The 15,588-nt window shown below is 43.5% G+C and overlaps 3 protein-coding genes across 3 annotated transcripts; 2 read left to right on the top strand and 1 right to left on the bottom strand.

Moving 5' to 3' along the window:
* LOC8068195 (CBL-interacting protein kinase 17) lies at window positions 762–6,768 on the top strand. The gene is made up of 12 exons (XM_021448347.1): window positions 762–1,382; window positions 4,284–4,355; window positions 4,501–4,608; window positions 4,709–4,789; window positions 4,879–4,932; window positions 5,008–5,133; window positions 5,234–5,443; window positions 5,542–5,646; window positions 5,817–5,933; window positions 6,012–6,083; window positions 6,174–6,248; window positions 6,351–6,768. Exons 1-12 carry the CDS (start codon window positions 777–779, stop codon window positions 6,474–6,476), a joined length of 1,752 nt encoding a protein of 583 aa, XP_021304022.1. The 5' UTR covers window positions 762–776; the 3' UTR covers window positions 6,477–6,768.
* Window positions 8,038–11,026, top strand: LOC8071287 (peptide chain release factor 1). Its single transcript, XM_002440501.2, has 11 exons — window positions 8,038–8,233; window positions 8,415–8,515; window positions 8,656–8,754; window positions 8,841–9,024; window positions 9,122–9,170; window positions 9,251–9,329; window positions 9,485–9,559; window positions 9,642–9,719; window positions 9,832–9,990; window positions 10,272–10,367; window positions 10,441–11,026. Exons 1-11 carry the CDS (start codon window positions 8,092–8,094, stop codon window positions 10,627–10,629), a joined length of 1,251 nt encoding a protein of 416 aa, XP_002440546.1. The 5' UTR covers window positions 8,038–8,091; the 3' UTR covers window positions 10,630–11,026.
* LOC8068194 (actin cytoskeleton-regulatory complex protein pan-1) lies at window positions 11,270–13,001 on the bottom strand. The gene is made up of 2 exons (XM_002439192.2): window positions 12,004–13,001; window positions 11,270–11,917 (listed from the first exon to the last, which is right to left on the bottom strand). Exons 1-2 carry the CDS (start codon window positions 12,866–12,868, stop codon window positions 11,853–11,855), a joined length of 930 nt encoding a protein of 309 aa, XP_002439237.2. The 5' UTR covers window positions 12,869–13,001; the 3' UTR covers window positions 11,270–11,852.

Raw genomic sequence — 15,588 nt, 5'->3', positions numbered from 1 at the left:
GTTCCAATTTTAAAAAATATCTTAATTTTTATCCATAGTTTAGAAAATTTAATAATAAATTAACACTAGAGATACCTATTCCCTTTTAAGAATATATATGCTCTCTTGTTATAATGGGACTTAGAGTATCTCCAAGAGATTAACCAAATCGTTTTCTAAAGATAAATTTGGCTAAAGAAAAACGTCTTCAACAGGCTCTATAAAATAACCGTCTAAATTTATTAGCTCTACATCTCATTTTATCCGCTCTCTACTTTTGGATAGCCTACTTCACTAACCATTCTTTATAATGTCTATTGGAGTACTCTAATATTTTTTTTTAAAAAAATCTATTTTACAGAGTAGTTAAATCAGTAAATTTGGCTAGTCTTTTTGCTAATATCTTGAAGATGCTCTTAAAAATAGATGTATAAATAATTCAATTTATTTAGTATACTTCTCGCGCCACAAAATAAGTACACATCTCGTACTATAATGAGTCAACAAATTTTAAGTTTCACCAAGTATATACAAAAGAATATTAATATTTATGATCCCAAACAAACATCATTAGACGAATCATATCATATATTTTCATAGCAAATCTATTTAAAGATACATATATTAATATTATTTTTTAAAACTCTACTTAAACTTTAGAATATTTGACTTGTCGAGTGGGAGATGTGCACTTATTATGTATTTAGGACAGACAGAAGGAGTAAATATAAGGAGATGCACTGCAACTGCAATGCAATAATATTTCAAAAAGAAAAAAAAATAATCAGTAGGGAGGCATGGTCACATTGCTTTGGGTGCACATTGCGCAACTGCACAAGTGGAGTGGATGGGGAAGAGGAGCGAGCACGACGGCTGCAGCCTGCAGGAGCTATAAATACGATGGGGTCTCCGGCCGTTGCCCGATCCCCTTCCCCGCCTCCCCTCCACGACTCCGACCCGCCCGGCGCGCGGCGCGGCGCGGGCAGATTCCCTGCCCTGTATTCCATTCCAATCCATTCCAGAGATCAACTGATCCACCCAACCGTCGCCACCCGCTGGAAGGAAGTATCGAGGTCCAGGAATCCCGGCGAGCGCGGTCCGCGGAGCGCGGAGAGGCGAGCGGCTCGAGTCCAACTCCGATCCCGACCGACCGGCAGCCGGACATGGTGAGCCGCGGCGGCGGCGCGCGCGGGCTGCTGGGCGCGTACGAGCTGGGGCGGACGCTCGGGGAAGGGAACTTCGGGAAGGTGAAGCAGGCGCGGCACCGCGGCAGCGGCGCGCAGTTCGCCGTCAAGATCCTGGACCGCGCCCGCGTCGTGTCGCAGCGCGTCGACGACCAGATACGCCGCGAGATCGCCACGCTCAATCTGCTCGCCCACCCCAACGTCGTCCGCCTCCACGAGGTCCGTCCGTCCGTCCGTCACCCCCTGCTCTCCCACCCACTCCCCTGCCTGCTCCGATCCTCAGCTCGTCGATTCGGTCGGGGTTTCTTCTTCCATCTCTAGATGCATGATTCGGTTCAGTTCCGACTTCCGAACCGAGCGTTTCCTTCACCGGGAAGGAAGAAATGGGATTTTCTTCCAGAAGCTACTCCGTATTTACTATTTCAAATCGATAGTATATATCCTGCGCGGCTGCGCGCGTGATTTGCAGCAGCATTAATTACTTGCAAGGGTAACATAGATTTGTTGCGTGGGTAACATCGATAGTACTACTTCACCGTCTGTAGATTCCCTTCTCCAAATTCCACCATTTCTTCTGCCCCCAGTTTGATCGATTTGAATAAGGCCTTGTCTACTTCTAAAAAAATTTTATAAAACTTTTTTAGATTTTCTGACGCGTTGAATCTTATAACACATATATAAAATATTAAATATATATAAAAAAAATAATTAATTATACAGTTTATCTGTAACTTGTAACAAGATTTTTTTGAGTCGAGTTAATTTATGATTAGATAATATTTATCAAATATAAATAAAAATAATAACGTGTTCATTAAAAAAATAGAACGCCTAGGTGGCTGTTCGCCGTGATTCCTCTCGAGTTGCCTAGCCACAGCTTCTGCAACTTGGCCACTGGCCGCTGCCTTCTCTATTGGTTCACTTCACTTGTCTTCATCGACCGCACGTGCACGACGCACCACCTTCTTAGTTCTTACGCACTATTTTCACCGCTAGAAATTTTGGAAAGTACGTAAAAATTGTACAGAGATTTCATTAAAAAAAACTGTTTATTTTCAAGGAAAAACGTAGGCAACATGAAACCATTTCAAAGCGGGCATAACTTACCTGCAGGATTTTATTCTTTTTTACCTATGCGTTTTATCTTGTAGGATTCTAATTAGTTTTTCTATGAAACGTACTGTATTTGCCAATTATAATTGTATATTTCCCTCTGATTTTATTTAGTAATAAAAAATACGTGAGATGCCTCGGCCTCTCCTATATTAGTAATTTGTACTACTAGCCTGTACACTCTACTTACGAAAGATTGAGCGGTATGAAGATCAAGAATGATAAATTAAGATTTACATATATTTTATTTTAGTACTCATAACTACACATCTCACTTGTAAAAGAGTTATGTTTTTTTTTTCTAAAAAATAACTTACATATAAAGGAATAGTATTAATATTTATATCTACAATTGATCTAAAAGATATTATTCTATATACTTTATTAAACTAAAAAATATTTGGTTGTCGGAGTACTTTGGAAGGAGGGAGGGATAGCAGTCAGCACTCCTGGTATACTCTCTTCGTCCCACAAATAAACACATTTCTTTGCTTTCTGTAATTTATATTTGATCGTTCGTCTTATTTAAAAATAATAATAAATATTATTTATTTTTTATGACTTATTTTTTTATTAAATATATTTTTATAATGATTTATTTATTTTATTATTTATAAAAAATTAAATAAAATAAATGGTCAAACATGAATTGTATCAGTCAAAAAATATATTTATTTGTGGGTACGACTAAAGATGGCAATTTCTACCCGATACCCGAAACCCGATGGGTAAAAACCCTATTAGGGCAAGGGTATGGCTAATTTTTTCACCCATGGGTAAATAGATGGGACAAAAGTCTTACCCAGCGGGTAAAGCGGGTAAGGGTATGGGGCTGCATTGCCCATACCCTTTAACCCATGGGTAAATTAAACCCGACCTAACTCTATGAATCATGGGTCAAAATTACCATCACACAGCTCAAGCCCAGTAAAAGTGTATATAACGCAATCCTAGGTTTTCACCTCCCCATCCCACTTCCTCCCTCCCCTCCTGCGCTCCCCCTTGCCGCAGAGACTGCGACCGCGAGTTGCCGCGACTCCGGACGCCGCTGCCCCCATTTCTCATGACTTCAGATGACAAATTTTATATCAGACTATTTTGATTATGTGTTTTTATGACTAGTTTATTTGATTAATTTGTTACTGATTTGTGATTCTTTGGCTGAAATTGGGAGTGTGATATATTGACACATGTAATTTTGATATTGCAAACATTTTTAGATCCATGGGTAAGGATAACCCATGGGTACCCGTTACCCGCATGGGTAAGGGTATGGGAAAGAATTCTTACCCGCGCATAGATATGGGTAAATTAGTGGGTAAAATATTTCCTCATGGGTAAGGGTATGGGTAGCTATAACCCGGTGGGTAATTACCCATTGCCATCTTTAGGTACGACAGAGAGGCGTGTGGGCCCACCTCGGCCTAGCCCATAAGCATGTTTTTTTTAATAGCCCATAAGCATGTTAAAAAGAAGCTGAGCTGGTGGACACGGTGCTCCAAGTCGCGCTGCTCCGGGTCCACCAATTATTGGCACGACCCAAGAACCCAACCCCGATGCCCACTACCGCCACGGTCCCCCAGCTTCTTCTACCTGCATCAGCATGTGAGGCTGAACGGCCTCGCCTCAGTAGTCAGCAGTGACAGTGATTGTTTCTTCGGAATGAAAACAAGGCCTACCTTGTTATTTTATTTCTTAACTGCGGCCGTTTCTGCATCTTTGTTGGTTTCTAGAAAGGATGATCTTTTCAGAAAGTATCCGGCTTGCAAGTTGCAACGAGTGTAGTATCTGAGTGTGGGGCCTTCGTCTGTGATCCGTCTTGCAACGCCGTAGCTTGCATGCCATGCGTTGCTATCGGTGACCACGACATTCAGCGATGACATGCCATGGAAAAGAATCCTGCAGTTTTCCAATGGGATTTCCTGATGCGCATGCCTTTAGAGCCCAACCTGTTAATCTATGATATGCTGATGTTCCTGATCAAATATTTACTACTTCTTGATTCAGATCGCTGCTAGCAAGACCAAGATTTACATGGTGCTTGAGCTGGTCAATGGGGGCGAACTGTTCGACAGGATTGTAAGCCCACAAATGGAACTCTTTCTATTCTTCCCATCCATTCCTTCTACCTCCCGTGTTCAGGATAGATTCCTTTTCCGATGCTGTTACTTCTATAAATAGGCATTTGATTCCTCCTGTTGTTTTCTTTGCTGCAACTGAACAGGCCAGTAAGGGAAAACTCCCGGAGCAAGAAGCAAGGAGGCTCTTTCAGCAGCTGATTGATGGTGTCAGTTATTGCCACGAAAAGGGTGTCTATCATAGAGACCTCAAGGTGCCAAATGTTTCTCATTCTGTTCCCGTGATGCCACTCCTATCAATTCAGTTTTGTTATTCTGAGGCCCTGTTTTTTCTAACCCGTTCCAATGTTACAGCCGGAGAACATTCTTGTTGACCGAAAAGGAAACATCAAGATCTCTGATTTTGGTCTCAGTGCTTTACCAGAACATCTCGGGGTATGACGGAGTAGTTCTTTAAACTGGGTTCTCTCAAATGATTTCCGCAAGTTGATCGCTCACCGTATTGCATGATATCTTACTTTCAGAATGATGGATTGCTGCATACAACATGTGGTAGCCCCAATTACATTGCCCCTGAGGTGAAAGCCTGACTACTCCCAGGCCAAACAACTCCTGTTGTACAGTTGTTAACTTCTTGTGCCAAATGCCTGCAGGTTCTGCAGAACAGAGGATATGATGGATCACTATCAGATATCTGGTCTTGTGGAGTGATTCTTTATATAATGCTCGTAGGATATCTTCCGTTTGATGACCGAAACATCGTTGTTCTTTATCAGAAGGTACTCATTCAGATAAAAGTGAAGTGGATCTTTATAGTTCAGTTCCAGTACTTCTCTGACACCATTTTAATTATGCTACTTTTCACCTTGCCGGGTCTAGATTTTTAAGGGTGATACTCAGATCCCAGAGTGGCTTTCTCCTGGTGCACAAAATCTTCTTCAGAGGATTCTTGAACCCAACCCGATGAAGCGGATCACCATGGCAGAGATCAAGGCACACAAATGGTTCCAGGAGGACTATGTTCCTGCTCTTCCGTACGACAACGATGATGAAGATTCAGAGCTTTATATAGCTCATCAGGTCAAAGAGGTACATATATATGGACAAACTGCCTGGAGAGTAGGAGTATGTATGTCGTGAAAATAAACACCCATCATTCATACGATTTCCCTTTTTTCCACCTGAAGAAAATCAGTGAAGCACCTGAGGATAAAACTACTAATCAGATCAACGCGTTTCAGTTGATTGGAATGGCATCATCCCTAGATCTTTCAGGTTTTTTTGAGGAAGAGGTATGGAGAACATCTGAAATTTCTTTCCAGCATAGTGTTTGCCTTGCTTAAAACCATTTAATCTGAAAGGCAAAAAAAAAGAAGTTTCATCATCACAACTGCAGTAATAATGATATACACACTGAATTCCACCTCATGAGCTCAGAGTATTTTTTTTTAACTTGCTGCAGGACGTGTCCCAAAGGAAGATCAGGTTCACATCAACACACCCACCTGAGGATTTGTTTGACAAGATCGAAAATTCTGCTAGTGAAATGGGCTTCCATGTTCACAGAGGCCACAGTAAGGTCAGTACAGATTTTCCATCAACTACAACACTATACAAATACTGACATTAGATTCAACGTTGATGTGTGATTTTTCAGCTTAAGTTGACACGAAACTGCAATGGATCACAGAATCAAAAGAACCATGTGTTGTTTCTAGTCTCCACCGAGGTAAAATGCAACAAACTGCACCCCTGTTGTCAGGAAAAAAGCTCTGACAGGTTGGCTACCAATGAAGTGTTGTGCCATTTGTGATCCCAGGTATTTGAGCTTAGTCCCTCTTTGTACGTAGTAGAGCTCAAGAAGTCCCATGGTGATCCTGCATTGTACAGACAGGTAAAAACAGCTACTAACAGTTGCACTTGTCACTGTCATGGCTTCATAACCGAACAAACATCAACAGCTCAAGTGATCTTGCTTCTTGAAATGTGTCTGCAGCTCTGTGAGAGGATCTGCAGTGACCTAGGTGTGCTCAAGATGGATCAGATCTTTGGGACGAGATCGACTGCCGATGATCTTGCATGCTTGGACAAACGATCTGCGACGCCTTTGGTTGCATTGTGAAGAAGGCTGTCCCCCTGACGTGATGTAGCGTGAGATTTAGTGACAACGAAGCAGTTCAGCTGCAACGCAGCTAGGAACGGTTGTATTGTAAGTAGGATCATAATCCCGCAGAAATAGAGGAGAAGATAAAAGAGTGTTGCCGTGTAGGATCATACGTAAATAAAGCAGTAGTCACCGATGTAAAACACAATGTAAAATCTAAGAAATAAATTGTTTTCGGTGGCATACACAATCTCCACATTCACTAATTACTGGTGGCTCATTTCTTTTTAACGTGGATCCAATTCATATACTTCCTCACTTCCAAATTATAAGATGTTCTGTATTTTTTGGATACATAGTTTTTGCTACGCATCTAGATATATATTTTGTGTAGACACATAGTAAAAGTTAATATGTATTGGAAAAAAAGCCAGAACATCTTATTATTTGAAATGGAGGGAGTATTTCATCAAGATGAAATACAACGATAAAATTAACTTAACGTATTTCTTTAATAATGAATGGTGGGTGCACACCTCACAAAAGTTGTCTTTAGGACACCTTTGGATGGTAGGATTCTCAATAAGATTTTGGAGAATTCTAACCCTTAGGAAATTTTCCCTTAAATGAAGAGCCCTTTGGAACAAATGAACATGGTTGTCAAATTCCTATGAAATTTCTATTTAGTGACTTGTTTCATACGAATTTTATAGGATTCCTAACAGGATGCCCAACCTCTTGGAAACTTCCCATTGTGTCTATCTCTTGCCAACCCTATGTTAGGTTGTTCCTATAGTTTTCTTGTGTTTTTCCATTTTCATTAGATCTGATCCTTTGTCTTTCTATTTTCTACTAGTAGTTTATGTTCGCTTAACTGAAAAGTTATGGCTGAAAATACTATTCGCTAATTTATTGTGAGAGAAAAATATTACAGAATGGCTGACAGATTCAGCAGATAAGCTCAAGCAAATAGATAGCATATGGCTGGAAGACTGGGTAAATCCTATGATTTTCTTATTAATGTGTCCTGGGAATCATTCTTTCAAAAAAACCCTTATGTAACAGAGATGAATTACAATTCTACACCCCAATAATATATTTGCTCGTTTGACCCGTGAAAAAAAATTGGACTCATTTTACTCTCCTTAATTATTTAAATTGGTCTTTAAGAATTTTTCATGCGCTCGTACCTTATTGTAAAACGAGCATAAAATGCTCCTAACATATGAAAATACACAAAAAGAACATGCTATATTTTTTTAATAATGACAATATGTCATCTACCATCCTGAACTTAAATTTCAATTGTATGAGGAGAAAAAAACAAAAAAAAAGATCATTCAAGATATATTAGATTAGTTCAAATAATTGAGTAAAATAAGACAAAGGTTTGTTAGTGTCAAATGGCAAATTATATTATTTGGATGAAAATGGATGGTTTTCCTCTTTAACAAAAACCATGACCAACAGTAGAAATACCTCTTTCGTATATACTCCGTACATAAGCTCAACAAGAAGGCGGAATTTAAGAAGTACGTAAACGTCATGTAAGAGGCGCTTTACTCAAACGGCCGGACCCGAAGGCAACAAGCACTGGTAGTCACACTTCCGCCGCCGCCTGCCCGCCGCCGCGATGCAGCATCACCTACGCCGATGCGGCGGCGGCGCCCTCGCCGCTCTACGACGGCTCCGCCACAGCGCTTCCTCTGCGGCAGCGTCGCCTCCTGCGGCCTGGAGGCGCCCTTCCCCTCCTCCACGACTCTACTCCACCGCCGGTGAGCACCTCACCTCTCCCTTCTTGCTTCGTCCCCTCCTTCAGCTTCGAGTTCGCGCGCGACAGTATGATTTCTCTGTTTATCACTTCATAATTTGACTATTTTTTATTAAAAAAAATGCTTCAAGAAGAGTAGAACGCTCTGGAAATCTTGTTTCAGTCCCCTTGTTTTTTTTCATCAGAGATGAGCCAGCAGTTGCCTGCGAACCTAGTGCAGATCATGGAGCAGAGAATGAAGTTGATCGAGCAGAGGAGCGCGTACCTCCAGGAGCAAATCAACCAGGTAATTTCAGATGGGAAAGCTTCTCTTTGATGGTTTCAGACTTTCAGTTATGAACAAGAATGGCATGGTTTACTATTGTGTAAGAATTAAGATAGCCTTGCTGCAATATCCTTGATGTGAGTTGGTGTTAATGAAGACAGCCAGCTGCCTCGCCCGAAGAGTACTCGAGGGCTAACAAGGAATTCCGCAAGCTGGAGAGCACCATGGAGTTGATCAAGGAGCTGAGATCGAAACGGGAGGTTGTGATCTGGTTACATGTTTACAAGATGCAACCTATTGTTTCAACTATCGAGGATTCAAAGGAGTCTATATGTTTGTATTGTAGGAAATTGAGGGTCTCAAATCTTTGGTAACAAATGCTCGTGAAGAGAAAGACATGCGTGAAATGGCAGCTGAGGAGCTTCTTGAGGCTGTTGAGGTGGAGAAACGATTGCAGCATGAGCTGTTTAGATCGTTGCTTCCAAAAGATGAAGCAGATGAAAGGGATTGCATATTGGAGGTGCGGGCAGGTAAACCAGATCTTGCCCTTGCACACACATGAGCACAATTCACCTTCCAGTTTCACTCTGTTATTAACAAGTGATTGATGGTGTTGTCAAATTGCAGGAACTGGAGGAGAAGAGGCATCTTTGTTTGCAATGGATATATTTAGAATGTCGGTTATCTTGCTCTGCAGCTAATGTATGTGATCCTCAATCTGTGTTGCTAAACTCGATTCTTCTATGTTATATATAGGTATGAGAAATATGCCCAGAAGAATGGGTGGAAATTTGATGTCATCGACATAATGGAATCTGCTGTGAAAGGATACAAGGTACAACCTTTGTTAGTATTTCCCAACTTTTGTTTGGACTTTGGATATATGCTCATGTTTTTTCACTGTAGCCAAGATATAGTCACAATTTTAAGATTTGGAAGCTCAGAAACTCTTGATTCATATATTTCCTATTGTTATTCATTTGTATGAAGGAAGCTAGTGGAACTATATCAGGTCCTGGGGCGTTTGGCAAACTAAAGTTTGAGAGTGGCATTCATAGAGTTCAGGTACAATAACGGACCCACTTACCATATCAATCATATTAGCCTACTTGGACATTTTATAATTTGACCTGTCTACTCATGGCAGCGAGTGCCAGTGACTGAGAAATCTGGAAGAGTGCACACTAGTGCTGTATCAGTTGCTGTTCTTCCGCAAGCTGATGAGGTTGCGATTCGATATAGTTTTTTTTTTTGGCATGATCCTCTCAAGTTTGTTCATCTGGACAAGTTATGGCATGACTATAACAGTTATAAATTCGTTTCTTCTGAAAATGCAGGTTGATGTCCAGCTGCGAAATGAGGACCTGAGAATTGATACCTACAGATCAGGTGGCTCTGGAGGTCAGTCTGTCAATACAACCGATAGTGCTGTTAGGATAACTCATATTCCAACCGGCACAGTGGTTGCAATCCAAGATGAGAGATCACAGCACATGGTAAGGGTCTCGGTTTTACAAACTTTATGAAAGGTTTTTTTTATGTGCACATTCTCATATAATGCCATATCGTTGGGCTTCCCTTTTAAAACCTGGAATGCAGTAGTTCCTAGAGCTCAATTTCACACATTTTCACCCACGTTTCATCCATATTTACTAGTTTATTCATAGCCTTGTTGTCATTAGTACTTGCATTATTTGTAGCTTTCAAGTCAAATGAACTGAGTCTCCACAAGTCCTGCCCATTATAAAGAAACTAACATGCTAAATTATCCCTATAGAACAAGGCCAAAGCTCTGAAAGTTCTCCGAGCGCGACTGTATGAGTTGGAGAGGCATAGACTCCATATGGACCGATCAAAGCTTCGATCAGAACAGGTAATCTAAAATCAAAGTTTCTCTCACATTTTAGTTGTTAACTACTGGCTTCCTGGGCCTAACTTCTTAGCAGATTGGAAGTGGTGACAGGTCTGAGAGAATCAGAACATACAACTTTCCACAGGGCCGTGTCACTGATCATCGTGTTGGAATCACACACCACTCCATAGCAGATGTCATGGAGGGGGAGAGCCTGGACGTATTCGTTGATGCACTACTGCTTCAAGAAGAGATGGACGCCATTGCTTCATTTGGCGCATAACTAGATTAAACCTTGTAACAGTGAGCCATGTCATGAACAAAATAGAGATCAATGAAAACAATACTGAGCAGTCCACAAGTGAAGACAAGATGAACTTCCAGATTTGCCTGTGCATCGTGTCCTGTTTTGGCGTCTGCTAGTTTTACATAATGCTGAATTTTTAATGTAGGCATGTGCTGGAGTCGTAGCCCATAAATGTGTCGCTGATCCAATTCTTTCCAAACTACAGCTGTGCTGGCAAAATTTGGTTCTTCATTCTTTCCAAACTACAGTTGTGCTGGCATATTTTTGTTATTCATAAAAATGGTGCACCTGACTTATCTATGGGCAAACATGTTTATATGTGATCCTCACTTCAGCTTCAGTAAGATGTTCTGGGATATACATGACATGTTGACATTTGAGTTTTATTGGAAAATGGAAATGTCCATTGTGATAATATGGCAGAAAATTGGAAATGTCCATTTCACTTCAGAACAGAAATTTTGGTCGTACAAAATATATATGTGGCACATTGAAATGGGAGATCTTCACAATTGCATTCCATGAATACCATCAATCTCTGTTTTCTTAACAAATCAATGAGCTCGATCAAAACTTACAGGTGGCATATATCGAATGGATGGCAGATTGGCAGATATGCATAACACACAATTGTATTCTATCAATACGATCAATCTCCATTTTCTTGGCAATTTTAACAATGCAATCATCTCTAGAATTCACTTATGAAGGAGAAGCATGTGCAGACAGCGACCAATCAACCGAGCATTGGTCCAACCCACAGCGCAAGAAGAACAAATGAGCAATAGGGATGCTCGTCCTTCTAAAACCCTGCTGTCCGACTAGAGCATAGCACTCACTGTCTACTGAACCTAGCTCCGTCGAAACAACCAAAACCATCTGCGAACACAATTGGAAGCTGGAGAACCTGATTGCATTTCATCTCGCAAAATTTATCCACCAGCAAAACATTTCATCACTACGAATAAGAGAAAAATCAGAATACAGGATGCAGACCAGCATCCATTGGATGGAAGGATCATCTAGCATGTCAAGAATAGGATTTACGCGGTGAGGAGGCTCACTCTGAAATGGGGATCCTAACACTCTGCAAGACCACTACACTCAGAAATTTCAGTTTCTCCTCGGGATTGTTTAGCTGCACAGATGCGCAATGGAATAGGCGGAAGGAAGAAGCAGATTACACAGAACCAACAATCTCACGATTGCAAGGTCCCAAACAGCGGGGGGCGATCCTTATCCTCCCTCGGCGGTGGCGCAGAACCTGCAAGAATGTCACAGCAATCAGTAAACAGATAGTGACAGATTGGCTTCCCATCTGATGTAGTTCAATGTAAGAAAATCGCCCACCTTGCGCTTCCTGCTTCACGACAGGCTTCTTCTCCTCCTTGTATGAGGGCGTCGGCAATGGCACCGAGGTGGTCGCCGCCGCCGCAGCAGCAGCAGCCGCGGCGAACGCCAGCGCAGGCTGCTGCATGGCGTTGAGCTTGAGCAGCTTGTCCTTGTCCCTAATGGCCTCGGGCTTCTTCTTGGGAGGCGGGGGCGGCGGCGGGGGCAGGGTGGCCTCGGGCTTCTTCTTGGGGGGTGGTGGGGGCTGGGCGGGCACGGCGGGCTTCATCTTGGCGTCCCTGGCCTCCGCCTCGAGCGCGCGGAAGGCGGCGTCGAGCATCTCGCGGGTGCGCTTCCTAGCCTCGGCGGCCTCGGCGACGCGGCGCTCAGCCTCCTCGCGGGCGGTGGCCGCGGCGCGGCTGACGGAGTGGTGCGAGAGGCGGGCCGCGACGAGGAGGACCCTTGCGTCGCGCTCCTGGAGCGGGCGGCCGCCGGGCGCCGGCGCGAAGGAGAAGGCCCTGCCCTCGGCGGCGGCGGCGCAGGGCGGGCAGACGAAGGGGTGACGGTCCGCCCCCGGGACGCAGGAGAGGTGCGCGACGGAGACGCCGCAGGCGGAGCAGGGCGCGGTGGGCCCGGGCGCGGCGACGGCGGGGTCGCCCGGGGTAGCGTTGGCGGCGGCGGGGGAGGTGGCGAGGAGGTGGAGGCAGGCGGAGCAGAAGGCGGACGGGCTGTAGAGGAGGACGCAGGAGGAGCAGAGGAGGCAGAAGACCCCCTCGTGGCGGAAGTGGTGGAGCGGCCACGCGTCGCGGCCGGAGGCGCAGCGGTCGCCGCCGCAGCCGCCCTTGGCGGACGGGGCCGGCGCGGACGGGCGTAAGGGGGTCGCCATGGCGATGGCGGCTTCGAGGGGAGGGGACGAGGATTAGGGTTTCTCTGATGGGTGGAGACGCGACCAAACGGCTCGCTCGACGAGCAGAGGTTTTCCTTGTACCGACAGAATTCGACATTGTGGGGAAAAAAAGCGAGTGAACATTTATCTCTATTATAATTGATCAATTCAAATTATTTTCGCATATATATATAAAAGTACAGTATTTATTTTTGTTGAGCTGGTTCCAGTTTTACTAACCGTTTTTTTTATTTTTATGGTATCAAGTAAAATATAGGACAGGTTATTCCACACTTATTTGAGGTAATATTTAGAAATCAGTTTTCTATTCTAAATTTGAAAATAAAATATCTATAACCGGAAAATCATACTCCCTTCGCCCAAAAGAAAGTGTGCTTCTAGTGACTTCGCTCATGTTCTTATCTCATGTTGACTTGGATCTTGTTTGATTCATTATCTCCTAATAACTAATAACTCATGTTTTATATTACCTAGCTAACTATTAGATATCTATTAACTTGAGGGTGTTTGAATGTACAGCTAATAAAATGCTATTAAGGTCCTAGTTTAGATCCTTTTGATAATAACTATCAGCTAATAGTTATCTCTTTTGAATCAAAGAGGTGCAATTAACTGGACCTAGATAATAAATATCTCATTGGTTAGACCAAATAAGACAATAATAGCAACTAATACTTATCTTAGTAGAACTTTTTATTAGTTTTGCATCCAAGCACCCTCCAGCTAATAGGTAGCTAATATTAGATATGAGCTATTTAGCTAACTAACCATTAACAAAATAATATGAATCCAAACATGGACTAAGATAATTATTAGTATTATCTCATTTGGTCAACTAATGAGATAGTTATTATCTAGAGGTCCACCTAACAATTAGCTAGCTATTTTATTAGCTACACATGTTTGGATCCAATTGAAAGCCCTAGTTTGGTTTTGGATAATTGATGAAACCCTAGTACTAACCTCTATGCTAAGTATGTGTAGACTTAATGAGGTTGGTACATGCCAAGTGATGGAGCAAGAGATGATCATGGTGATGATGGTGATGACCACAAGATGATCAAGTGCTCAACTTGGAAAAGAAGAAAGAGAAAAACAAAACCCTATGGAGATCAAGGCAAAGGTATTGCTTAGGGTTTTGGTTTTGGTGATCAAGACACCATAGAGGGTGTGATCACATTTAGGATAGATAGCCGTACTATAAGGAGGGGAATTCTTTGGCTAAGCGGTTATCAAGTGCCACTAGGTGTCATTGTTCATGTGCATGCATTTAGAACCTAGTAAGCTAACTTAACTCCTTCGAAGAAAATGATTGTGAAAATGCTAACACACGTGCACAAGTTGGTTTACACTTTGTGGTGTTGGCACACTTTGAGAAGGAGGTGGAGTTTGAAAGGTAGAGAGAGGATGGGTTCCTCTCTCCCAAGCTCGGTGGGATTCGGCGCTTTTCGAGAAAATGAAGTGCATATTTTCTATTGCGCCGGTGGGAAATTTGGAGAAGTCGCGGGAGTGTTTCTCGCTGAGAAAACACTCACCGGACGCTGCGTCTGAGCGTCCGGTGCAGACAGTGCCTGACCCAGCTAGGGTAAGGCACCGGACGACAGGCACCGGACGCTGGCTTGAGCGTCCGGTGGTTAGCGTCCGGTGTGCGGGCGTTTTGCGACCCTCTCTGCGCGTGGGTCCGGTGAGCACCGGACGCTGTGGCTTGCGTCCGGTGACCCTGCGAGTTTGCGGAGCTCTCTGCACATGAGTCCGGTGTGCACCGGACGCGTCCGGTGCCAACCTGCTCAGCGTCCGGTGCTCTGCAGGTTACCGTTAGACTCTGACACGCGGCTGTCGTTGGAGCACCGGACGCTGGTGTTGAGCGTCCGGTGCCCCTTTAAGAGCGTCCGGTGACCCCGTATTTCGCCCAGTGAAAGAGCCAACGGCTCTATTTGTTTGAGGAGCTATATATACGTGTTTGACCGGCTTGGGGCTCATACTCTTAGCATTCTAACATACTTGACATCCTTGTGAGCCTAAGCAAACACCTCCCACTCATCTCCTTCATAGATTATACATCTTTGTGAGATTGGGAGTGATTCCAAGTGCATTTGCTTGAGTGATTGCATCTAGTGGCACTTGGGGATCGTTTTAGCTGCGGTTTTCTTGTTACTCTTGGTGGTTGCCGCCACCTAGACGGCTTGGAGCAGCGGAGGAGGATTGGCACGAGTTGGTGATTGTTCGTGACCATCTCCCGGTGATTGTGAGGGGTCTTGTACCTTCCTCGGCGGAGAGCCGAAAGGTAACTCTAGTGGATTGCTCGTGTCATTGAGTTACTTCACTTGTGGGTAGGTTCTTGTGGTGTCCTAGTGAGGACGAGGTTCGTGCTACACCTCTTAGCCACCGAACCACCAAGTGTTGGTCGACACAACGGGGACGTAGCGTGCCGGCAAGCACGTGAACCTCGGGAGAAAAATTCTTTGTCTTCATTGTGTTTATTCATTGGATTTCTTCCGGTGATTGGACTTCATATTATTGATTGGTTCATCCCCTCTACGCGGCGGTATAAAAATCAAACCATCTCTTTTTACATTCCCGCAAACTAGAGTAGCTTTCTTACTTGTATAGAAACTTTAGGTAGCTCTCTAGTAGTGACATAGCTCTTGTGTGCCTTGAGATTATATCAACTAGAATTATTGGATAGGTGGCTTGCAAAC

This window comes from Sorghum bicolor, chromosome 9 (genome assembly GCF_000003195.3).
Source record: "Sorghum bicolor cultivar BTx623 chromosome 9, Sorghum_bicolor_NCBIv3, whole genome shotgun sequence".
Classification (NCBI taxonomy): Eukaryota; Viridiplantae; Streptophyta; class Magnoliopsida; order Poales; family Poaceae; genus Sorghum; species Sorghum bicolor.
The sequence above is the reverse complement of the archived record's forward strand: the minus strand, read 5'-3'. Positions and strand labels throughout refer to the sequence as shown.